General features: G+C 37.7%; 1 protein-coding gene and 1 long non-coding RNA gene across 4 annotated transcripts in view; both read left to right on the top strand.

Moving 5' to 3' along the window:
• Window positions 1–1,687: 1,687 nt before the first annotated feature.
• The window catches only part of LOC132149289 (HMG domain-containing protein 3), a 35,017-nt gene continuing 10,303 nt past the window's right edge, over window positions 1,688–26,401 (top strand). For both annotated transcript variants that reach the window (XM_059558534.1, XM_059558452.1), the window contains exons 1-4: window positions 1,688–2,769; window positions 2,870–3,009; window positions 3,110–3,314; window positions 3,595–3,699. In XM_059558534.1, the coding sequence (XP_059414517.1) occupies window positions 1,833–2,769; window positions 2,870–3,009; window positions 3,110–3,314; window positions 3,595–3,699 (1,387 nt within the window). In that variant the 5' untranslated portion in view covers window positions 1,688–1,832. The remainder of the gene's footprint in view (window positions 2,770–2,869; window positions 3,010–3,109; window positions 3,315–3,594; window positions 3,700–26,401) is intronic.
• On the top strand, window positions 20,393–25,979 carry LOC132152841 (uncharacterized). 2 transcript variants are annotated; one of them, XR_009436595.1, is made up of 5 exons: window positions 20,393–20,539; window positions 20,973–21,060; window positions 22,889–22,977; window positions 23,293–23,376; window positions 25,911–25,979. It is a non-coding gene; the product is annotated as an uncharacterized LOC132152841 (long non-coding RNA). The 2 variants fall into 2 exon arrangements; XR_009436592.1 differs by having other exon boundaries at window positions 22,895–22,977; window positions 25,911–25,977.

Below are 26,401 nucleotides of genomic sequence, written 5' to 3'. Positions count from 1 at the left end.
GCTTTGTGTAAATCCACACCTGCACCGACTCGGTGCACGTCCTCACCTGTTCCAGGATCTCTATCGGCTCTGTGTAAATCTACACCTGCACCGACTCAGTGCATGTCCTCACCTGTTCCAGTGTCTGCATCGGCTCTGTGTAAATCTACACCTGCACCGACTCCGTGTACGTCCTCACCTGTTCCAGGATCTGCATCGGCTCTGTGTAAATCCACACCTGCACCGACTCAGTGCACGTCCTCACCTGTTCCAGGATCTGCATCGGCTCTGTGTAAATCTACACCTGCACCGACTCCGTGTACGTCCTCACCTGTTCCAGGATCTGCATCGGCTCTGTGTAAATCCACACCTGCACCGACTCAGTGCACGTCCTCACCTGTTCCAGGATCTGCATCGGCTCTGTGTAAATCCACACCTGCACCGACTCAGTGCACGTCCTCACCTGTTCCAGGATCTGCATCGGCTCTGTGTAAATCCACACCAGCCGACTCGGTGCACGTCCTCACCTGTTCCAGGATCTGAATCGGCTCTGTGTAAATCCACACCTGCACCGACTCGGTGCACGTCCTCACCTGTTCCAGGATCTGCATCGGCTCTGTGTAAATCCACACCTGCACCGACTCGGTGCACGTCCTCACCTGTTCCAGTGTCTGCATCGGCTCTGTGTAAATCCACACCTGCACTGACTCGGTGCACGTCCTCACCTGTTCCAGGATCTGCATCGGCTCTGTGTAAATCCACACCTGCACCGACTCGGTGCACGTCCTCACCTGTTCCAGGATCTCTATCGGCTCTGTGTAAATCTACACCTGCACCGACTCCGTGTACGTCCTCACCTGTTCCAGGATCTGCATCGGCTCTGTGTAAATCCACACCTGCACCGACTCAGTGCATGTCCTCACCTGTTCCAGGATCTGCATCGGCTCTGTGTAAATCCACACCTGCACCAACTCGGTGCACGTCCTCACCTGTTCCAGGATCTCTATCGGCTCTGTGTAAATCTACACCTGCACCGACTCAGTGCACGTCCTCACCTGTTCCAGGATCTGCATCGGCTCTGTGTAAATCCACACCTGCACCAACTCGGTGCACGTCCTCACCTGTTCCAGGATCTCTATCGGCTCTGTGTAAATCCACACCAGCACCGACTCGGTGCACGTCCTCACCTGTTCCAGGATCTGCATCGGCTCTGTGTAAATCCACACCTGCACCAACTCGGTGCACGTCCTCACCTGTTCCAGGATCTCTATCGGCTCTGTGTAAATCTACACCTGCACCGACTCAGTGCATGTCCTCACCTGTTCCAGGATCTCTATCGGCTCTGTGTAAATCTACACCTGCACCGACTCAGTGCATGTCCTCACCTGTTCCAGGATCTCTATCGGCTCTGTGTAAATCTACACCTGCACCGACTCAGTGCATGTCCTCACCTGTTCCAGGATCTGCATCGGCTCTGTGTAAATCCACACCTGCACCGACTCAGTGCATGTCCTCACCTGTTCCAGGATCTGCATCGGCTCTGTGTAAATCCACACCAGCCGACTCGGTGCACGTCCTCACCTGTTCCAGGATCTGCATCGGCTCTGTGTAAATCCACACCTGCACCGACTCGGTGCACGTCCTCACCTGTTCCAGGATCTCTATCGGCTCTGTGTAAATCCACACCTGCACCGACTCCGTGCACGTCCTCACCTGTTCCAGGATCTCTATCTGAATCGGCTCTGTGTAAATTCACCAATGCACCGACTCAGTGCAAATACTCACCTTCTCAGTCTTCATTTACTGCCTCTAATAATCAAAAAAGGACTAATTGCCCACACCGTTCAGTGGTTATGCTGAAGAAGAACTTGAACATGCACATTCAAAGGAAACACACAGACCACTCAAAAGATATAACAATGCAATCACATCTGTCTAGTGTGTGTATTGACCGATCAAATGGAGTGTCAGCTGTTCAGAGGAGTGGCCATGGTTTTTCTGTACCAGTGCATGTTCAAAAAAAGACTTTGGGCAAACATCATCAAGTTAGGTGTGAGTTACAAGAGTGCTGGCAATACCAGCAGCTTGCTTACAGAAGTGGAAACACTTTTAGTCTATGTAAACACCTCTGTTCACTGGACTATTGTTGTGATACAGTGTTTGAGGAGCTTTTGGATTCTAGTGTTCTTGATGAGATGATTAAGCTCAAATTCTTTGGAGAAGCCAAGAAGGCAGTCTGTCTGAAGAGACAGAAAGTAGCACAGACAGTACATGTTCCATTTTCAGTGTTCGTTGCATTGGGTGACTCTCAAAAGCAGATTACTCTGTCTGTACATGAGCCCATGATCCATCACTTCAGTCGTCTTGGGAGAGTTATGGTTACTTATAATTCAACTGCCAGAACTTGGCACTGCCCGTGTGCAAAGCCCCGGATGTCCTGCCCTCACAGAAACATTGCCAAATGGCACTTGTTTCAAACAAATAAAGAGTTATTTGCATCAGAGAAACCATCTGAAGCAACTGACTCCTCAGTTCCACAGCTGTTGGAAGATCTCACCTGTGCTCCCAAGTTTGACCTGCACCGCACTGTAAGGTATATTTACTCTAAGAAGAAAATTCCATCTACTCCTTCAAAAGAGGTAGCCAAACCAAAATCATCACATGTGTTTCCATCAAGTTTGTTTCCTGTGGAGAGCAGCTGTATGGTGTATGATGGCAACAAAGCACTTGAAGCACCAGTATTAACGACAAGAAATTCCAAAATTGCCACCATGACTGGTGTCATTAATGGTAATTTCACAAATTAGAATATAATTATTTGAGAATTACAGACATGTGCTTGCCTTCTTACTTGAATACAGCTGTCCTTTTAATATTTGCCCTTTTGTAGCGGTTTCAATTTATACTCGAAGATGCCCAGGATGCCATATGATCTACAGATACCAAGAATGGTCTGATGGACTCCACAATTTTAATGACTACGTTCTCCTGAGTCTTGAACTCTGTCTATATCTTAGACATAGTTTACAGGTTTGTTTGTATTATTGTGCAAAATGACACATTCAAAAATGAAAATGTTTCAGTAAGCCGAAAAAACTAAGCACCCTCTATTCCACTTAATCTGTTCCAGAGTCACATTTCCATCTCCAGAGCCATTGATACTTTGGAGAGCCTTCGGGAAGTGAAATACCCGAATCGAGACACTGTACTCCATGCTTACTGTCATTTTGAGGCCTTGACAGACATTGATTACACTTATTCTTGTGTAAACTGTGGGTACCACCCCCCTGTGGTAATCATGGATTTGCATAAGAAAGGTGTTTTCAGCATGGCAGGTAAGAGTTAATGTTTATTTGGCATGGTTTCAGTGCCGACGGCGGACACACCCCCAGCATTTAAAAGCAGAATTCTGCTAATTTTTTTTTTTAATTTTGTAATTTATAATTTTTTTACATGCCTGTTTTTGATTTTTTTTTTTTTTTTTTGTATTTAAATTTGGCTGGGTGGTTAACAACGTTTCTGTGGTGTGACAAACTAAAAACACAATTAATATTGCTTTACACAAACTTTATTACTTTATTTATTTTAATTTTTTTATAAAGTTTTTCAATACAGTGAGTGACCTCAAAGAGCCACCATCAGAGTTCAAAGGGGAAGTGAACATTGAGGAGTTTTGGCAATCAGTGGATCTGGAGATGATTGCACGTGGCTTTGTTTCCAGTAAGTAACTGTATGCAGATACATTCCCTTGGTTTATGACTCAAAGTCCCTTTAAAGGGTTAGTTCACCCAAAAATGAAAATTGTCATTAATGACTCACCCTCATGTTGTTTCAAACCCGTAAGACCTCCGTTTATCTCCGGGAACACGGTTCAATATATTTTAGATTTAGTCCGAGAGCTCTCAGTCCCTCCATTGAAGCTGTGTGTACGGTATACTGTCCATGTCCAGAAAGGTAAGAAAAACATCATCAAAGTAGTCCATGTGACATCAGAGGGTCAGTTAGAATGTTTTGAAACCTCGAAAATACATTTTGATCCAAAAATAGCAAAAACTACGATTTTATTCAGCATTGTCTTCTCTTCCAGGTCTGTTGTGAGCACGTGAGCGCTGACTGAACTGCTGTGAAGAAAGAACTGAAGATGAACACCGAGCCAGATAACGAGCAAACTGTTTTTGACTCGATAACGAATCAATCTTTCATTCATTATATGGCTCGGTGTTCATCTTCAGTTCTCTCTTCACAGCAGTTCAGTCAGTGTACTGTTTGAGTACATGAATTACTCTGGGATATTGGTTTGTTTTAACTCAGAGGGAGCGTCAGCCACATTAAAAAAGTTAACAGCTTAAGTCATTTGTGGATTAATGCGTATTGGAGACACGAACAGTTTAAAACTATTCATTTGATTTGATGAACTGGTTCAAAAAGATCCAGTTAAATCAAGTGACTCGTTCGCGAACCAGATATCATTAAACTGCAGTGAACGCGCTCACAACAGACACGGAAGAGAAGACAATGCTGAATAAAGTCGTAGTTTTTGCTATTTTTGGATCAAAATGTATTTTCGAGGTTTCAAAACATTCTAACTGACCCTCTGATGTCACATGGACTACTTTGATGTTTTTATTACCTTTCTAACCATGGACCGTATACCATATACACACACTTTCAATGGAGGGACTGAGAGCTCTCGGACTAAATCTAAAATATCTTAAACTGTGTTCCGAAGATAAACGAGGTCTTGTTGGTTTGGAACGACACGAGGGTGAGTCATTAATGACATAATTTTAATATTTGGGTGAACTAACCCTTTAAGGCATGTGATTCCACTCTGCGACCATCTTTGAAACACCTCTCGGGCATGCAACCGCAACTCCTGTCTCTTTGAATAAGGAAACTCTATTGAATAAGGAAATTGTCCATAACTGTTTGCCAACCCTAGTGAAAAAAAAGTATACTTTATTGTATTTGAAATATATTCCCTTTTTCAATAATACATTGCAAATATATTTAAAATAAATATACTATCTTTAAATATACTAAAAGTATATTAGCATCATGCTTTTTATCTATTTTTAGAATACAACTTTTAACACACTTTAAAATAATAGTAGTTTAGTTTTTTTTTCTAAAAATATATTTAAAAGCAAGCATACTTTTAACATATTTCTAACAAGTGCACTATAAGTACATTGGTAATAAATATATGCTTAATTACACTTTTAAGAAATATGCTAAAAACAAGCATACTTTCAATATATTTATAACAAGTGCACTATAAGTACATTGGAAAATAAATATATGCTTAATTACACTTTTAAGAAATATGCGTAAAACAAGCATACTTTCAATATATGTCTAACTAGTGCACTATAAGTACATTGGTTATAAATATATGCTTAATTACATTTTTAAGAAATATGCTAAAATCAAGCATACTTTCAATATATTTATAACAAGTGCACTATAAGTACATTGGAAAATAAATATATGCTTAATTACACTTTTAAGAATTATGCTTAAAACAAGCATACTTTCAATATATTTCTAACAAGTGCACTATAAGTACATTGATAATAAATATATGCTAAATACACCTTTAAAAAAATATGCTAAAAACAAGAATACTTTTCATATATTTCTAACAAGTGCACTATAAGTACATTGGTAATAAATATATGCTTAATTACACTTTTAAGAAATATGCTAAACACAAGCACACTTTTAACATATCTAAAAAGTACACTACAAGTACTTTTAAGTTTTTGTGTATATAAAGAAAACATACTTATGATGCTCTACTTAAAATAGATTTGAGTATGCAGTGTACAAATGGCTACTTTTGTAATTGTGATTTAAGTATTTTTTATTTAAGTTTATACAATGTTAAAGATAGGCACAATGTACAATACACACAAATCCATTACAAATTTTACATCAACATCACACCATTGGAACACACAAGAAAATGTGTTTTCTACTGTACAGAAAGTGGCAGCTACTGGATTGTGATGTCACAAGTGGCCGTTTAACCACTACAGCCAAGTAAACACTGGCTATATTGCATGGCCAAAAATGGAAGTTCACTCACACTCCATTAACACAGAAGCATAATCAGTGTTCAAAAAAAATTAACAAATCATTATTGACTTTAGGGAGAAAAGCTGAAAAATAATTGGCATTGATATCTGTAAAGCTGCAGAAGTAGTTCCCCAGGAATCAGTTTTTAGTCTCTTTCAATATTGTTTGGAAGTGGAATGACATACAGTTTGTCCTTAGACCTAATCATAACACATTTACGTTTGAGTGATTGAGGATGGACAGCAAATACATAATTGGTATGAGACACTTCATTTATAAATGTTAAGGATATATTGAGCTGAACATCTCTATACAACTTTCCTCCACTCTTGGCAAGCTCTTTAACTAAAACACAGAATCTGTTTGTGGTGGGTGCAGAAGATGTCCCATTCTCGCACGTGAAATCCACCAGGGTCATAATTTCACAGAATGTTCCATCACTTAACTGTACAACAGAATTATATCTCTTTTTAAGAGCTGTGTTATTACAAGAATGATAAACAACACCGCTACAAATGAAACGGTCGTAAAATAAACCCGAATTAACTTTGTTGCCTGTAAAATCTTCAATAGCCATCCTCTGCAGCACAGATGTGGTACCTTTCTTTGGGCAACCAAAACCTCTGACATTATCTTGAAACTTCTTTGACTTCTTTGTTAAGCCAGACGTACTTTGGAGTTTGTCAAATAATTTCCGTATGTTGTCATTGGCGTTTGCCATGGTAGTCCCTGCTTTTGTTGAGAGAGCCCTCCACCTAAGGAATGTCTTCACTATTTGATCTTGCACATGTGTTGTTCCATTGAAAAACTTAAGCAAAGTGCCATTAAATGTTTCAAATGGAAATGTGGATGTTGCCCAGAGTGGTCCCCAGTTGCGCACACTTGCTGCTAAGTGCATTAACAAATGCACATTGAAAGAAACATTAGTAGCACCATAAAGTTTCTCAAAGTTACACACAAACTTTCGAAGAGCTTGTTCTGCCATATTCACATGGCTTAATTTGATGGCATCCTGAAGAAGAGTGTGCATTGAAAAAACTAATAAAAAAAGATGACTCCAGTACTTCTTTTTCAAAACACCACTTAATACAGGCAAAGCATAAAACAACAAAAAAGACCTCCATTCAGATGCTTTCCAGAATTTTCTATCTTTCAATGATCTTGGAGCCCTTGTGACTTCCAAGGGTGGGTTAATGGCCATCAGTCCCTGGTCTATGTCATTGACCTTTGAGCCCAGGTACCAGTCTTCCTTATGGTGCTTACTGTCTAGCCACAGGGATGTAATTTGTTTAGTGACACCGAGGCAGACACTGTGCTGGTATTCTGGAACGAATCCATTGATCATGTGGAAGCTCTCAAGTTCCATCAAAGGGGATGGTCCTTTTACACCCATTACTGGTTTAGCAGGTGTTGCCAGCATAGCATGCCGGAAATGATCTGTCTCCGTCCTTAAAGGTGGTTCTGGTGTTTCCCAGATATATGGGCCACCACCGTGGTGGAGGCAGAAGTCACACCCATATTTTCCATTGAACTGCTTCGTGTTTCTCAGGAGGGGGCGGGCAACTGAATCTGAGGAGTAGAGAAGGCAATGAACTTTGGCTGTATGCTCTACGTTTTCAGAGTCCCTCCATTTGATTCCAACCTGTTCTAGTTCCTTGAGCTGTGACACAAAAGCAGTTAAAAATGTGACCATATTTGGCTTGCTGTTACCAACCCATAAGCATGGTATGCATATGTTCCTTTGACGATCTTTTGGTGACAGCTCAATAATTTGACACTGGATTGGCCATATCTGAACATTATTACTTTTAAAAACAGGAATTCCATCACAATTCCACAGGATGGATATGTCATCAGCTCCCATTACTCCACTCTGTTTGATCTTTTGATATTCTGCCCCACACTGAATATCAGAAACAATGTCTGGAATTGATTCCCTTTTATTCAAATGTATCTCCGGCTTTTCCAAAACATCAACTATTTGGGCTGATAGACTAAGTACAAGAAAGTAAGATCCAGACCTTAGGTTGTTCTCTATGTCAAATTCAGCTTTACAAGAAGAACAGTTTTGTGGTGCTGTCTCAGTAGCTCCCATGTAGTTTTCACAGTTGATACAATAAAAATGTGGCACATACTGGCCAAATTGTCCATATGCTTTATGAAAAAGATATGAGGTTGCTGGCACCAAGCCAGGAAAATGTTCATTGAACATAGTAAGGAGATCCTGAAGAGCTACTCCTGTCAAATTGTGCCTCAGTACATACGACATGAGTAAGAGCAGACTCTGTCCCTTTGTGAGGAGAGCACCAGGGTATACAGGATCATCACCATGTTGATTATGTAATAAAAGATAAGGCGGATCACATTAACAGCTACAAAACTCTATAAAACATAGAAGAAATATAACAAAGTGTTGTTCTTTGAAGAAAGATGGATTACACAGTCAACATAAATTAACACCATGCATACGTACCTTCCTTTGGTTTGAATCTTCATTTCCTTGGTTCCTCTCTTTTCCTGCTCTCTGTTCTTGTCCATTTACATCTTCTTCCTCTCTGGACTCTTGTTCACTTCCACCATCTTCTTCAAGGTGTTCTGGTTCACTTTCATCATCTACCTCTCTGTCCTCTTGCTCATTTCCATCATCTTCATCTTCTTCCGCATTCACACTTCCATCGTCCTCCTCACCTTCCTCATTTACACTTCCATTATTTTCCTCTTCTTCCTCATTTACACTTCCATTTTCTTCCTCTTCTTCCACATTTACACTTCCATTATTTCCCTCGCTGTCCTCTTGTCCATTTCCATCATCTTCCTCTTCTTCTTCATTTCACTTCACTTTCACTTCATTTCACTTCACCGGACACTTTCACCGTCCTCCTTACTTTCCTCATTTCCATTTCCATTATCATCTTCTCTGTACTCTTGAACATTTCCATCATCTTCCTGTCTGTCCTCTTGTTCATTATCTTTTTTGCGTTCAAGATTGCTCTTCTTTTCATTAGGATTTGTAAAAAGAATCTGAAACAAATGTACACAAAAGGTAAGTGCAGCTTCACAAAACAAGTGCAAAAACCAAGCATCAGTATTTAGATATAGGTCAAATGTAATTCAATCAAAATATCATTGTATAAAAAGCCCACCAACACAGTCTGAGGTGTGCAAGACTCATTCTTTTTTTTTTCATTAACGTACCCTTTTATAAACTTTTCTTCTAAACAGAGTTGTTCGGGTAATTGGAGATCCATGAAGAAATCTCTTGTACAATTTCGTCTGTTTCTGTGGATACAGTGCCAACAAAATTAAGTAACTTAGACTCTGTTAAACAGAGCTTAGACTAAGCTAGGACTAGTCCTTAGTTAAATTAAGGCATTTAAGTAACAATTTTAAACATGCCCTAGAAAAAAAAAGACATTAATAGTGTGCATCTTGAGACAAAACAATGGCTATGACACATTTTAAGATATGTCAGTGCAAGTTTATTTCAGTTAAAACTGCTCAAATGAGTTTGAATAAACATTTTATTTCCATGCATATTTTGTCTGGGCAAAAGTTTATTTTATTTATTTTTTACATAAAAGTTATAAATAGTAAAATAGTTATAAAAAAAAGTAATAAATAATAATATCCTCCTGGGACCCAGGAATATACTTTTGTCCACTGTAGTGGACATTATATTTTAGTGAATTTTTCTGAGACCACAACAGTTTTACAGGACAAGAGGAAGTCCAGTAAAGATAACATTCAGGGCTTTTCAGAGATACTAAATAATACTAATACAACAACTTCTCATTTGTCTTTAAAAAATGTCTGACAATAATTTGGTGATTAAATGTACCACTCAATAATATTTTGTAATTATCTGAATTAAATCTGAATTATTTTAAACATGTTTGTCATTCATCAACATCTCAGGACAATTATATGCTGTTTCTAATCAAAATATGACTTTCTGTTACAAAACAGGGTCGTGACTGTAAACGACACCAGGACTTAAATAATTTTTATCAGGCACTTAGGGAGGACACAGCAAGTGAATAGGGAAAGAAATTATATAGCAACAATATTCATATGAAATATTAGATATTATTATGAAAATTTAGCCAAATATTACTCACATTATTCAACTAGATTTTTTATCACATGTTAATATACAGTACATGTACACATTTATGCAAATAAGATATAGCATATAGATCCATTTTTTTAGATGGGAAACCCCATTTATGGCCATTTTACCCACATATTGCATAAAGTCAAATGGTATATTCATTCCTTTATATATTTTATAACATGACAATTAAAAGTAGCCTATACAGACTTTGTTAAAAAATATATATCCTGAAGCATAAAAATTGATTGGTGATAAAAAAAGTCATGTCTTAAGTACTCTAAAGTAAACATAGCTGTACATATGAATAAAAAAATCTAAATAACATCAACATCTTTACATTTGTTTCTTATGCTAACAATGAAGACACAAATACTATGTTAAAAAAAATGTCTGGGTTTTACAAGGATACCCTTAATCATTACGATTGGTAATACTGTAATAAAAATATAATGTTTTTTGTTTACCTGATCCTGTTGAAGTTTTCTGTGTTTTGAGGTTCTTGACATATCTGGTGGAGTCCCAACGGAATTCAAATGTGTCTTATACTTGCGTTTTGATGCCATGATTATTTCAGGGTACACCAAAATGAAAATGTTATATCTGTATTATGGGTTTGAATTTGCGAAAAATTGGCGCTACGGTATTTGACCAATCAGGTCTCGTAGTGTTGAATTCAATTGAGCCAATCAGAGCTGCAGAGTCTAATCTAATTATTTTGCGTGAAGCTCCCGCGTTAACGTGACACGTGAGGTTTTTCATAGCAGGAGACTTTACGAAGACACGATGGTGTTTCAATTCGCAATTTATTACTTGTTTGACAAGTCGTTAAAAGAGGAGAGCACATCTATTCTTCTATACAATGTAGACCAGCTAAGTCAAATTACATCAAAACCTGACCTGGATGGAGACGACGATTGGCTTGAAATAAAATGTCCAACACGTAAAGAACCGGAGAAAACGGTGCCTGCTAAAGTCCTGCTATTTGGAGGTAAGTTGACGTTAAGCCTGTTTTTATTTAAACACTTTCAACTATTTAATTGCGTTATTGAGTCACTTTATGTGTAGCTGTTGTAGGCTAAACTTCTTTACTCGTATATTAGATTCTTTCAAAGATCTCGTCTCAAAGAAAAATTTATTCCTTTTGGGAAGGGATATATGGAACAAAGACGAAAACAGGGGTGTTCGCATTAAAAAGAAAAGGTTGGACACCAACAACAACATGGTGAAGGCTAAAAAAGCCAGGCTGGTGAGTGGATGTGCATAATTATTAATTGTATATTAACAAACTATAACTTACATCTTTAGAAAGGTCAAAGATTCAGTTGGATATTATAATAAATATTTTATAATGGCAGTAATTTCCTAATTTGCCACATGCTATTCTAAGAGTCCATACATTAAATATTAGCCTCTCTCTGCAATCTGTACACTTGTCATCAGGGTCCCTTAACTCTCTACCTCATGTGTTTTAGTCCACAAATGTGCTAATTTGAAGTAAAATGAAAGATTTTTTTAATATAACATTTATTTATAAAGTTGTCAAGTTAGTACTTTGTTTCTTTCTATTTTTTAACTCAAATTGGAGTATTGTAATGTAAGCAAAAATATTTTTGTGAAGGCTGCCAAAACAATTTTTTAAAACAGACATACTTCATCAAATTTCAGTATGTCATCATGAATGTGACATTGTGAAGATGTTAACAACTGTTTGATTTATTTCTCACTTACTTTTTTCAGGGAAAGCAAACCAACATCAAAGAGGCAGCCAGAGACCAGATATTACAAAACCTGAAGATTTCCCTTTCTCAGAACAGGGCCCTGGCCCTAGCCACACAAGATCAACACACTAGCTCTGATGATGATTTTCCACAATGTCTTAATCGAGTAATGCAGGCTGTTTTCTTGAGGATTTGGCTACATTTTTATATGCTTTATAAACAGAATTAGGGGACATTTACTTAGAAACAATGAAGCATTTCTATAGAGCTGGTAAGTACCGCCCATCCGTAAAACCCCAAGTGGACCTCTAGGTTGAAAAATTGTCAATGCAAGTGAATGAGAGAAAATAATTATTTTCTGGTCCCGTTTGAATTGTGCCATTAATGTGCGATAATCTATGGAGACAGATCGCGAAGCCTGTGTGTTTTGTACCCAAATGTCACCATTCAAACAAAATAGGCTGTTCACAAGTAGTCCACAAAGTGCTCTCACACAAAGTCTAACTGTATCAAAATTCTACCCGCTAAATTGTAGCATTCTTTAAACGAGAAATTATATAAAAAATTCACAGACAACATATGTTCACATTCATGGCAAACGGGTCCAGAAAATGATTATTTTCTCTCATTCACTTGCATTGACGATTTTTCAACCTAGAGGTCCAGTGGGGTTAGCAAAAGGGGCGGGACTTACCAGCTCTATAGCATATCACTTTAATATGTACTATTCTACACCCAAAGCTTTACAATCATATCAGGAGTCTCTCCTCACTCCACCACTTATTAACATTTTTGTCCAGGTAAAGCAAGCAACGATTAAGAAGGCTGCCAGACCCCTGGCATTCACTTCTGATCATCATACTAGATCTGATGAGGCCACAAACATAGCGACCAATCTCTGTCAAGATCATCACACCAGTTCCGATGATGATACAAACATAGGGAGTCCTGAAATTGTAAGTCCTTTGTTTTTATCTTTAAAATTTTCTCTATTGATTTTCGAGAGGGGGTAAAATCTTTGCGTGACAGGGGGACCTGTCACTCAACCCGTCACCGCTAGAGGCAACTGTCACTCGACCAGCCACTGTTTTATGCGCCTGCCATTCGACCAGTCACGGATATGTGCGCCTGCCACTAGACCAGTCATCGTTTTAGGCGCCTGCCTTGCGTTCTTACACAATATGTAAGGTGTTTTTGAACAAAATCGTATCCCCAGTGAGTAGGAGCCAGAACAGAACGCACAATGTCAATATTCACCATTTAATAAACGCGCTTCGCTACCAGACATTTCGACTGCTGCATATGATCAAGTAGACATGCATCCCGCTTCTCTTATTTATCCAACTTATTTGCCCCCTGCTGTTTTAATCCGGAGCACGAGTCTCGTGACATAAGCCTTGCGCCTGTCTCAAGATCTCTCTGTTTACATCTAGACACTCCAAACAAAAATTGCAACTATTTATTTATTTTCCTATGTGCTATTTTATCTTATTTTTTATTCGCTCGTTTGACCATAATGGAGCGTGTCTTAGCACCTCAGCATCTCTCACTGTTTTCATCTACCAGACACTCGGACAGATGCATATGATCAAATATCCCGCATTTACTACACTCGTGAGAGATCTTGAGGCAGGCGCTTATAGGAGCCAACACGCGTGCTCCATTATGTACAAAGAGAGGGAATAAAATATAAGATGAGATGACAAATAGATAAACAATAACAGAATTGCACTGTCTGTTTGCACTTGTCCATCAAGTGTCTGGTACATCAATTAAACAGTGAGAGATCTCGTGGCAGGCACGACGCTTCGGTGGAGCCGACACACTCGCTCCATTATAAACAAAAAGAGCGAATAAAATGTAAGATAAGATGGCAAACAAGAGCAGTATTTTACTGTGCATTTTACATGCATCAAGTTAAGTGTCTGGATTTTCACTGATCTCTTTTCGTTTTTTCAAAGTTTCAGGCCAATGACTCGGATGAAGAGTGTGGTTTACCCTCAACTCAAACAAAGGCAAGTTGACTTTCTCCAAAGGTTATTTCTCCATTTCTGTCACCTGATGGGGTTTGGTTTCCTTGTAGGGCTGCCCTCGACTAAAGATTTTTGCAGTCAATTAGTCGTTCATTTAAGCAACTAGTCAACTAATATTGCGTGTTAATATTAATAATCCATCAATCTTAATAACAAGCCTTTAATTGTCTATATAGCCTATTACATAGCATAATCAGTGCTTAAACGCACGCATAAAGCTTGCTACAGTGTACCAGCAAATGTAATGATTATGAATGTGTCATGAAAAAACAGAAGAAGACTGTCTAAACATTTTTATAATTTATTGTTAATGTTTTCTGTTTTTGGCTGCAGTAAAAAATACACATAAATTATTAAATGTGTTCTATTATTAGGTCCAAATTCAGTAAGCGCACTTTCCAAACATTTGAATATGGACCTAATAATAGCACACATTTAATCATCATGTGTATTTTTTAGATTTGCCAATTTAAACATTAAGTTTCAAGAAAACCTCAATTAGGTAGTAGCACTGTGTGAATTTCAAGCAAAAATAATATTCGAAGATCGCTGGGTATTATTTGATTATTATTCAAAAATCGCTTGAAATTCCCATCCCTGATATTTATTTCAATGCTTTACAGGCTTTAGTGTCAAGTAAGTCAAGTATATTTATATAGTGCTTTTCACAATACAGATTGCATCAAAGCAGCTTCACAGCATTAAACCAAATTACACAACAAGGTTTGTTTCTAGTGTAAATTTTTTGATTGATAAAATTAAATTAAATATCCCCAAAATATCCCCAACTGAGCAAGCCAAAGGTAACAGTGGCAAGGAACCGAAAACTCCTTGTTTAGCCTATTATTATCATTATAAAAAATAATTTGTCAAAACAGCCACCGCGCCACCGCCAGTAGTTGAGGAAAAATTGAGGAAAAACGAAAAATAAATGAACGAACTGTAATAAATAAAGAACATGCTAATCAGCATCACAAACAGATTAAATGACATAACGTAAAATGTCAAAAGCTCATACATTTCGCAGTAGGTTAATTTAGATTGATAATAACGGGTAAAAAGGCTAATACATTTTGTTTCTATTATTCTAACCCTCTAATAGCTTAACCCAAAATACAAGCTCAGGCTGTCACGGCAGGGATCCAATGAGGCACGGAGATAGAACCAATTGCAGGTAAGTCATTTATTAAAGGGTAAACCAAAGGGGTAAACAGTCCAGGCAGGGTCAAAACCAGAATATCGAACATAAACAAGACACGAAGACAAGGCAAAGCAAGGCAAGAAGCGACGGACATGAATAACTATAGGACATTAAACAAGGACTCCGTAACACAGACTCAGACAGACCGGGTATAAATACACAGAAGGATAATGAGGGAACAGGAGACAGGTGGGGAACAATCAATTACTAACAAGGAGGAAGGTGACCAAATAAGGGAACAGGAAGTGATAAAGTGACAGACACCGTGAGAAAGGGGGACATCTAGTGGAAACCCAGGGACACAACCCAGACACTGTGACACAGGCATGCACTTCTGTCCATACAAACTCTGCTGTTCTGCTCTAGCCAGAGAATACTCCAGTTTGAGGAACACTTTAGTAGGCTAAGAAGAAGCAAATATATTTATTAAGTATAATGAGGTTGGGTTCCTTCAACTGTCCAGCCTATTAAAAATGGCTAGGCTATATAAGATAATTAAAAAAAATTGTATTGTATTTTGCCAGATTTTATAGTGTAAAACATATTCAAGTATGAATGAGAACCATTTCGAGGGGGATGCCAGGTGTACAAAAAATAATAAACAAATATTTGAATGTTCAATTTTAAAATAGAATACCAACCCACCGAACAAATATTTGAATATCTGAATATACGGGTCCAGCCCTACGAATTACATAATCGGAGAATATTTATTTTCCATTTGAATTGCTTCATTTTAAAGTAGACATTTCAAGCTTTCTATATATCTATTTCTCATGTCTGTAAGGCAAGTGTACGCTGAGTTTCAGCTCACTGAGAACGGGACGGCAGAAAACGCATCCTGATTGTTTTCTTTGCTTTCTTTTTTTTTTTTTTACAAAAGCTCAACAATTTGTTGTTATTGTGAGTTTACAGAAAATAAAAGTAGACCCTTTACATTACTCTGATCTGTATGATAAAAAATGACAGAGTATTTTAAGTTAAATGCAGTAGCTAAAGTCCTTAGCGTTAAGGCCTGCCGCTGTTTCAATGCAGAATTAAAATGAGAACATCATTAATTGTTACTTTTCTGTTACTTTCCCATGCTGATGATTATTATTATTATTTGTATTGTAACAAACATGTAAATGTGGTATAATGTTACTGTAATCAAAGGTTTCATTGTGCTTGTTTGTAAGCAGATAAAGGATGCTAACACTGGACAGAAAACGCTGCCCCAAATGGATGAAGAAATCATGGCATCCCTTCGTGGTAGGTATTCAGGTTGGCATTGGAGGGGTTGACATTACATTGCAAAGTCCCACAATCGGCATGATTTCCCTTTGCTTAACTTTAGTAACATTATCCCTGTAATACTGGCTAGCTTTTACATTTCATCCATCTGTCATGTACTACAGATGCAGAGTCCTTTCTAGTCAAACAACACTAACTTAACTTTCCCCCTTATTTTCACGTAGAGCTCCCGGAAATGGTTAAATTAATTAAGGAGTGTGTGCAGTGTGTCCGGTCATTGATTTGCTCACCTGACGGAACCCCCTTATCGGCAATGTCATCTAATACAGTGGTCAATGAAATTGATATGGTATGTTACAATTAAGGGCTAATGTGTCTATCACTTAACAGCGATCATGAATTCATGGGAGTACGCACCCAGGGCCGCATGACGGCGTTCAAATTAGCGATTTTTCATGCAAAGTGCCCCGTTCCGAACTAAACTGCCAGTGTGAAAGCACCCTAACAGTATGGATTTATTTACAACACAACATAGTCCTAAGATACAAAAAAACAGAGAGACGTGAACAGTCACACATCTTAGTTAGCATTTCCAAGGTATTTGCTTCAGGTTAAAAACACAAAAATTTGTGTGAATGTTTTAGTCAGCAGGGCTCATCAGTGCCATCTGGTCCCTGTAAAAAAACAAACAAAAGTAACAAAAGACAAATGTGAACATGCTGATATCAAGAGAAACCTGCAAGATTTGTTGAAGAAACTTATTTTAGATCTAATTTAATTTTTCTGATTAAAATTGCTATTTAAAAAAAAAGAAGAAAACACCCGGTTTGTTGTGCCTTGTAGGCATATACTTATACGGCTGCATAAAATAATAATAATATTAATTTTACATAAATACAGGCAGCCTATAGCGATATATCAATAAAAAGGAACACTTCAGTACACTACACTAGAGAAACCTATATGGATTATCATGTTACTTCAAATGTTTTCATTCGTTATGATGTTACAAAATGAGATTGGAGTAAAAACATGAAGCCTAATGTGTGATGCGTTTTGCTTTTGAAACGCACAGCGCGTGCAGAGAACATTTACTGAAGCGACCGACCGACCGCTGCAAACTATGAAACATTATTGTTACCACGTCTGTGCGATGTACGCATTTGCATCTGGGAGACGTCGTTTTGAGGGCGTTTGCTCATCTGGAAGACGTCGCATAGACGTCCTTTTCCGACGTTCCAGCGACCTCCGATAGACGTATTACAGACGTTTAATATTTGAATGTTACGTCTATTAGACATCTGATTTACATAGCATAGACGTCGTTCTTAATTGTACGATTTTATACGTTCCTTCATATTTACTGTTCTTGATCACAGCTTTAGTTACACTGATTATGCATGCGTCTTCACATATGTGAAAAGTATGATAAATAAACCCAAGTATTTTCCACTCAGAATGAAAGAACTCAACATGCTGTTGAATGATTTGTATCCTTTTATTAACGGTGAATGAAAATAAGCAGTCGTTGATGTTATTATTATTATTATTTTAATCCTGAACCAAACAAACAAACAACAAAAAAGCAAGTTGACTAACAAGGCATTCTCCCTGGGGCCAAGCGGAGATAATCCTTAATGTGTTTTTCAGCCTCTGCTTCAGTTGACGACGGAAGCACGGGATTCTTCATAGCTGCTCCTGCATGTTAAAAGGCAAAACTTAAATAAGTTTAACAAATAAAACTTTTTTCACTTATTGTTTAATTAAATCCTCAAAATGTTTTTTTTTTAACTGGGCTCTTATGAATTTAGACAATGATAAGCAAAGTATAAAAAATGATTGCAACATCCGTCCTTCCCTAAAGCTATAATGTCTGTATCAGTATCAGTTAAATTATTCATTATTCAATTAGTCATGTAAGATAAATGCATGCCGATCCAAACAAATCCATTTAAGAATTATGCATTAACTGCGCAAAATAATGTCTGTTTAATTGTTCATATGATCCCGAGTCGAGTTACTAGCTGAGAATGATTAGCTTGCCTTAATAAAATCTAATTAATATAGATAATTGATGTGCAGTTATTGCTTGTCTACTGTTTTTAATGTCACTCAGCGTGATGTAATATAACATAGTAGGAAGTAGGAAGTTTCATGTCTGTGCTTTCTATTTGATTGGTCACTGTTCATTTCCAGTGGTGCTGAAATTCTGCTTCAGTCATAAAAACTTTAAACTGCTATCGGTTTCAGGTTCTTTTAGAGTGACTCCCAGATTAGTGGAGACACAGCCTGAGTTGAATATTAATAATTTTACATTAAGTCTAGTTCGAAAACTGGGCTGGTCAGATTCAAGGAATCGACTCTTTTAGAGTCGACTCCTCATCAGTACTGCGCATGTGCTTACAAATCATCACATCGATGCGCACGTGGAAGTGATCGCCGCGGGAAAACTGAGGTACGTAGCTTGATTCATTGTCATTAATATGTGTGGTGTATGTTTGATTTTATATAAAGTAAATTAAACGGATAAGTATTAGCTTAATATTGACGAATAGGTGTTTCTGGGGTTTAGTCAAGTGGCGGTAACAGCTGATTTATTATGTTATGTAGGCCTAATAATCTGTATGAAAAGCTCACGAGGGGTAATCGTGCTTTAACGAACAACGTATGATTTTAAAAATGCATTGATGCATGCAACTAATGTTAACTAATGAACCTTAATTTAAAGTGTTCCCCGTACACTGTACATTGGAAAACATTTTGGACGTAACTTACCTATTAGGAGTGCTCCTATGTTTGTTTTCCTGATCCCTCGCTTTTCTCCCCTACCACACCAGTTCAGCTGTTTGGCTACAGGACCAAACACCTTGGAGCATATTCTCCATATTGTTTTCTTTAGTGTGTGTCCTCCACTGATGGATAACCTGTTCACCTTAAAAATAAAAACACATTTCAAAACATTATAGACAATGCCCAAACATTATGGTCCTGTTTCACAGACAGAGCTGAGTAGTTACTCACAAATTGTAATCTGTTACTGATTCCAAATTACATGAGACAATTGTAGTTAGCAATGAATTCATTACATTACACATTTTAAATAATGTAATCAGATGAGTTTGGTCAAAAGTAATCTAAAAGTAGTCTATCAAATTTAAATAGGATAATCAAAGTACCATATGACATAAAAATACAAAGAGTAAGTAAATATATTTTAATTGTTGTTATTTAAAGCATGAAGTGCATTAATATATTATGTCAAGTTTTCTCAAACTGGTGTTTGTGAATGAACTGTAGGAGGCTTGTGAGTTTAATTAATGAAAAGCTAATAATTATTTAAATCACAAAAAGATTTTAAATTAAAATAAAGCATTTAAAAAAAAAAAAAAAAAATTAAAACGTTTAATTTGTTTACCTGCATGTCATGTGACCATAACCAGTGTCGCAGAACCAATGAACATAGAAATGTGACACTTAATTATTAAAAAACCTATATTTTAAAATCTCATGAGTACTTTTAAGTAAATATTAAATTCAGAATAATCTATTGCTATATTGTAAATAATATTTAATCATGTAATCCATAAAAAGTAACTAGTCTGATTATGAGTTTTATATAATGTAATTTAATATAAATACAAGTTATTTATTTACTAGAATCTGTTTACGTAATCCAGATTACATGTGATCTATTACTACTGAGCCCAGAACAGGGATTAGTTTAAATCAGGACTATAGGTCCTAGTTTTGCTTTTATAAAAATGGTGCATGTGTGCATCTTGAGATGAAACAATGGCACTGACATATTGTAAGGAATGTCATTGCAAGTTATTTTGAGTTAAGACAGCTCACACATGCATTTCAGTCTGGGACTAGCCTTAAGCCTGGTCTGTGAAACCGGGTATATAATAGATATTATTTACTTCAATGCAACTGTTAAACCTTCAAATGTCAATGATTTTTACCATATTTTGCATCATTGCTTTTTCTGATAATTGTCTTTCCAGTTTGTCTAGTTCCTCCAGGGTGTGAGAGGAAAGACATCATCCTCGCTGTCCACCACTGGAGCACTGGAACGGTTGTTTGCTGCAAGGGACTGGACCACTGAAGTCAGATGATTGATCTTCATGTCCAGTTCATTAAGTGCCTCCAGAATTGTCCTCTCAACAGCTGCAACACAGTAGGTTTATCTGGGAGAGTATTTTAATTAAACTATAAGAAGTATAATTTTACAAATTTAGCACTTCAATTTAACGTACGTGTACATTGATTAGTGATGCAGCTCCATCGTCTCACACCAGAAGCACCTGCAAGCACATAAAGCTCTTAAATGTGATTAAACTAACACATCATGAGAAAATATGGCTACATGCTTAAAGCCTTAGGCTGATGATACACATACTTTTTGGGCAACGATGCTGTCAACAGGCAAAAAAAATTACAAATGACTTACTATTTGTTCTTGGCTGGTGGGTACTTGAGGATCTCTGTTCAGAGATTGTGTTCTCTGATGGATTGTACAGAAAATGTAATGTTAATAAACCTAGTGTTATTAATTTGCAGTGTATGTGTTTACTGCATGTGTTTATGAATGTTTTTTTTTACCTTGAAAGTTAGATGGGTGTTCACCCCAAGCATCCTCTTGCTCATTTTCATTGGACAAGCTCACTGGAACAGCTGGAGTTAAGAAAGGTGAAGTTGGTAAGTTGTATTTGCTACAATGACAATGCATGACACTGATACAATATGGGCTAGATTTACTATCAGCTTGCACCAGCCAAACCTTCTTTTGGTGTTAAAATAGTACTGTCAGGATTTACTAAAGAGGCGCAGTAAAGAATTAGTGCTGAAAAGATGTGGACAGTTGTTTTTGCGTTTAACCTTGAATATGCATTTGTAGTAGTTTTCCTTTGAGACACAACATTTGTGGGAGGTGAGTATTAAGATGAATCACGCATTGATTTAATAACATTTGTGCTCTTCAAATTATTTGTATTTGATAAATTTTTAATACCCAAAAAAGGCATGTCTTAAAGCAGGCGGTAATTTGCGCTGCTCTTGGTAGATTGCACTGGTTATTGTGGGAATGATCTGGCTTCGTCTGTTCTTTAAAGTTTGCATTGTCAGTAAATCACACGCATAATTTTCCCTCCCATCAGCACATTTATGGAATTGCGCTCTAATGCTAATTTGGTCTGTTTAGTAAATCTGGCTCAAGGGCTCCTAAAGGGGTCATATAATGTGATTTCTATTTTTCCTTTTCTTCAGTGTGTTATGTAGGTATTTGTACATGTATAAGATCTAAAGAGTTACAAAGCTTAAAGTCTCCCACTAAAGGATTTATTCTATCTAAAAGATAAGGCTGATCCATACCATGCTAAACGGCTCATTCCAACACGCCCCCACACATTTACGTCAAGATGTGTTCACTCAAAAAAAAGGTGTGGTTTCAGGAACTGCAGTTAGTGTTAAAGCAGTCATGTCAGGGAGACGCTTTGTGTTTCTAGGCAAAAGCAAAAGCACTTTATGTGGCCTTCCGAAAGTAGATGCAATGAAGATTCATTGTTAAGATTTATTTACAACAGAACAACCCAAATGTTCAAATTTGTACAACACATTTAATGGATGACAGTTTTGTGAACCTAGGAGAGTACAAGGCTGGCTGTGCACAAAGGCTATTCCAAAAAAAAAAAAAAAAAAAAAGGTAAATTCCGACTTTGCTATGACAATCTTTGCAACGATTGTATTGTAAAATGCGCTACACAAATAAACTTGAATTGAATCTGGTGCTTATTCTGAATCGCTACTTTTAAGTATGTTTTCTTAATAGTTTAAGTGTTTGCTATTGACTGTTCAAATGCGCAGTTTTGCGCAGCGTAGAGTAACGTGTTGTGTGATTACGTGTGTGTGTGTGTGAGGGTCACTTCACAGCAGAGTAAACAGACTGTCAGAAATCATAGCACATAAGCTGTCTTAACCGTGGCTTGTGTACTGCATCATCACTGTGTCTGTCACACGACTCTGTTGCCCTTTCGGGCTTGAACTGATGGTAAAACTAATGACATTATTAACAGTCTTGATATTTACTTTGAAAGATGAAGCTCGCGATTATGGAAAGGGGCGTTGCATTTCCGACGAGTGCTTGCGGTGTTCAGCCAATAACAATGCACTGGGTCAGTTGGCCAATCAGAGCAGCCTGTGCTTGTCAGAAGGAGGGACTTTGTTGAAAACGACGTGTTTGAGAGAGGCGGGACATAGAGGAACTACAATAATGTACAGTATTTGAAAAATAACGTTTTTTGAATATTAAAGTGTCTCAACATATTCTGTTACACCAAATATACAAAATAATGGTCTTTAAAATAGCATATGACCCTGGTCTTTGGTCTTGAGAGAGTCTTAAGGCAGAGAATTTGTTCTCTAATTAGAAAAAGTGAAAAAAATTGTATTAGGTTGTGTTAGGCCACGACTCATTTGCAATTGTGTTTTTGATTTCCTCCATATACTAATTAATGTTTTTTACCTTGAGTGATAGATGGGTGTTCTTCCCAAGTTTCCAGTTGGCGGTCTGCATGAGAGAAGCTCTCTGTTAAATGAGCTTAATTGACATTACAAAAGGTACCCATTCTGCTGCTGCTGAATTGTGCTCTCTATTTCTTTGTATTTTAGCTTATTTAGCTTTACATCTTTGCTTTAAACAAGCACATTTTCTATAGTACACCTACATGAAATCCTACAGTACTTACCAAAAGTGAGTCATACAACTTACGCTGTGTTCTTTCTTGCTTGGAACTTGAAGGTCTCAGCAAAGAAAATGCATTCTCTGATGGATTGTACATAACATGCTGAATTACCTTATGTGTGTACAGTAATTGTCCTTTTTGTTTTCTTTTACCAAATACTAATTGTTTTTTTTTTTACCTTGAATGTCAGGTGAGTGTTCACCCCAAGCATCTTGTGGCTCATCTGCCTGGGAGAAGCTCATGGGAACATCTGGAGCTGAGAATGATGGAACTGGTAAATTTAAATAAATTTTCATTTTAATGGCTGGTTTTTATTCATTAAAGTGTCTTGCAACTTCTGACATCAGGCAGAATAAGCACATGACTAAACATCTACAGTGTGTGCATAACTATTATGCATGTATATATCTGATAAAAAAAATCCAAGTATTTTGCCAATTACAAACCATAATAACCCATAACCACAAGCTGAAGTGTCATAAATGAAGACTGATTTAAAAAAAAAAAAGTTTTATGGATGGGTTTCATGGATAGGATAAAGATAGGTTAAGAGTGACTCTTGAGGTATCACCACTAGTTCAAGTAAGCTTCAATTTTGCAATTACTATAGTGTTGCATCTTTCTCCTGGGCATTTAAAGGGGTCATATGACATTGCTAAAAAGAACATTGTTGCATAATTGGTGCAATTCAATGTGTTTATGTGGTTTACATTTTTCACATAATGTACATTATTGTTGCTCCTCGCTGCACACATCTGTATTAAATGGGATGAACTACAACTTAACCACTGATTTCTAGTCATGTCCTCTTTTGGAAGGCCAAACAAATTAGTTTTGCTTTCAAAACAAAACACACAGTGACTCCACAACATGGTAGCGACGGCAACAGCGAGTATGAAAATTATGCCTTTATTTGTGTGAACATTTGGGCGGCGTTATGCAAATCTTCCCACATACAGTCGTGGCCAAAAGTTTTGAGAATTACATAAATATTAGTTTTCAAAAAGTTTGCTGCTAAACTGCTTTTAGATCTTTGTTTCAGTTGTTTCTGTGATTTACTGAAATATAATTACAAGCACTTCATACGTTTCAAAGGCTTTTATCGACAATTACATGACATTTATGCAAAGAGTCAGTATTTGCAGTGTTGGCCCTTCTTTTTCAGGACCTCTGCAATTCGACTGGGCATGCTCTCAATCAACTTCTGGGCCAAATCCTGACTGATAGCAACCCATTCTTTCATAATCACTTCTTGGAGTTTGTCAGAATTAGTGGGTTTTTGTTTGTCCACCCACCTCTTGAGGATTGACCACAAGTTCTCAATGGGATTAAGATCTGGGGAGTTTCAAGCCATGGACCCAAAATTTCAACATTCTGGTCCCCGAGCCACTTAGTTATCACTTTTGCCTTATGGCACGGTGCTCCATCGTGCTGGAAAATGCATTGTTCTTCACCAAACTGTTGTTGGATTGTTGGAAGAAGTTGCTGTTGGAGGGTGTTTTGGTACCATTCTTTATTCATGTCTGTGTTTTTGGGCAGAATTGTGAGTGAGCCCACTCCCTTGGATGAGAAGCAACCCCACACATGAATGGTGTCAGGATGCTTTACTGTTGGCATGACACAGGACTGATGGTAGCGCTCACCTTTTCTTCTCCTGACAAGCCTTTTTCCAGATGCCCCAAACAATCGGAAAGGGGCTTCATCGGAGAATATGACTTTGCCCCAGTCCTCAGCAGTCCATTCACTATACTTTCTGCAGAAGATCAATCTGTCCCTGATGTTTTTTTGGAGAGAAGTGGCTTCTTTGCTGCCCTTCTTGACACCAGGCCATCTTCCAAAAGTCTTCACCTCACTGTGCGTGCAGATGCCCTCACACCTTCCTGCTGCCATTCCTGAGCAAGCTCTGCACTGGTGGCACTCCGATCCCGCAGCTGAATCCTCTTTAGGAGACCATCCTGGCACTTGCTGGACTTTCTTGGACGCCCTGAAGCCTTCTTTACAAGAATTGAACCTCTTTCCTTGAAGTTCTTGATGATCCTATAAATTGTTGATTTAGGTGCAATCTTAGTAGCCACAATATCCTTGCCTGTGAAGCCATTTTTATGCAACGCAATGATGGCTGCACGTGTTTCTTTGCAGGTCACCATGGTTAACAATGGAAGAACAATGATTTCAAGCATCACCCTCCTTTTAACATGTCAAGTCTGCCATTCTAACCCAATCAGCCTGACATAATGATCTCCAGCCTTGTGCTCGTCAACATTCTCACCTGAGTTAACAAGACGATTACTGAAATGATCCCAGCAGGTCCTTTAATGACAGCAATGAAATGCAGTGGAAAGGTTTTTTTGGGATTAAGTTAATTTTCATGGCAAAGAAGGACTATGCAATTCATCTGGGCTCTCTTCATAACATTCTGGAGTATATGCAAATTGCTATTATAAAAACTTAAGCAGCAACTTTTCCAATTTCCAATATTTATGTAATTCTCAAAACTTTTGGCCACGACTGTACTGACATAGACGTGGGGGCATGTTAGAACATTTTAGGAGGGTGTGGTTTACTTTCTCTTTGGATTTGAAACTTTGCAACTTTACAGATCTTCTTTATGCACCAAGAGCTTGTAACGCTCCAAAGAGAGAGGAAAAAATTAAATCGTATCATATGACCCCTTTAATAATTGTAAACTTGTGAGTTAAATCTCTTTTTTGGCCAATTTTACCTGTAAAAGACCCACCCTGTTATGGAGTCAGACTTTTGAGTTGTCATAAATGCTGTGAATTTACAGCTTTTACATTGTGTTTACAGTACTCATGTAGAGCCTGTTACCTTGACAGCTGGGGAAAGTCTCAAAACGGGCCTGTTGTGGCTTCTCCATGGCCCTTTGGTGGTGATTAACAAGTGCTGTTGAAATAATTGATATGTAGATGTTATGTCTGCCTCACAAAACAAGATTTTGTACTACACAAAGCCTTACTAAAGCTTGAAATTGCTATCGCTTCTAATTGGCAACCAAATGTTTATTATTAAATCATCCTTAGTATATAAATCTTCAAGTTATGAATGTTATGATAGTAGTTCTGTCCAAACTGTTAAAATAGCAACAGAATTGGGTAAGGCTGAAAAAGAAAAGTGATGTAAACCAACAAGTCACGAGAGCCTGTGCTATACATTGATCTTACCATGGCTAAGGAACATTCTTGAGCATGGAACAAAACATCCACAAATATCAGTTATCTAAATTTAAAACTCACAATTGCTGAAAGAATTCACTGCTTTGCTTGTTGTAAGCAGAGGTC

Source organism: Carassius carassius, chromosome 1 (assembly GCF_963082965.1).
Source record: "Carassius carassius chromosome 1, fCarCar2.1, whole genome shotgun sequence".
NCBI classification, from domain to species: Eukaryota; Metazoa; Chordata; class Actinopteri; order Cypriniformes; family Cyprinidae; genus Carassius; species Carassius carassius.
Note: the sequence above shows the minus strand (reverse complement) of the source record. Positions and strands in the feature narration are given on the sequence as shown.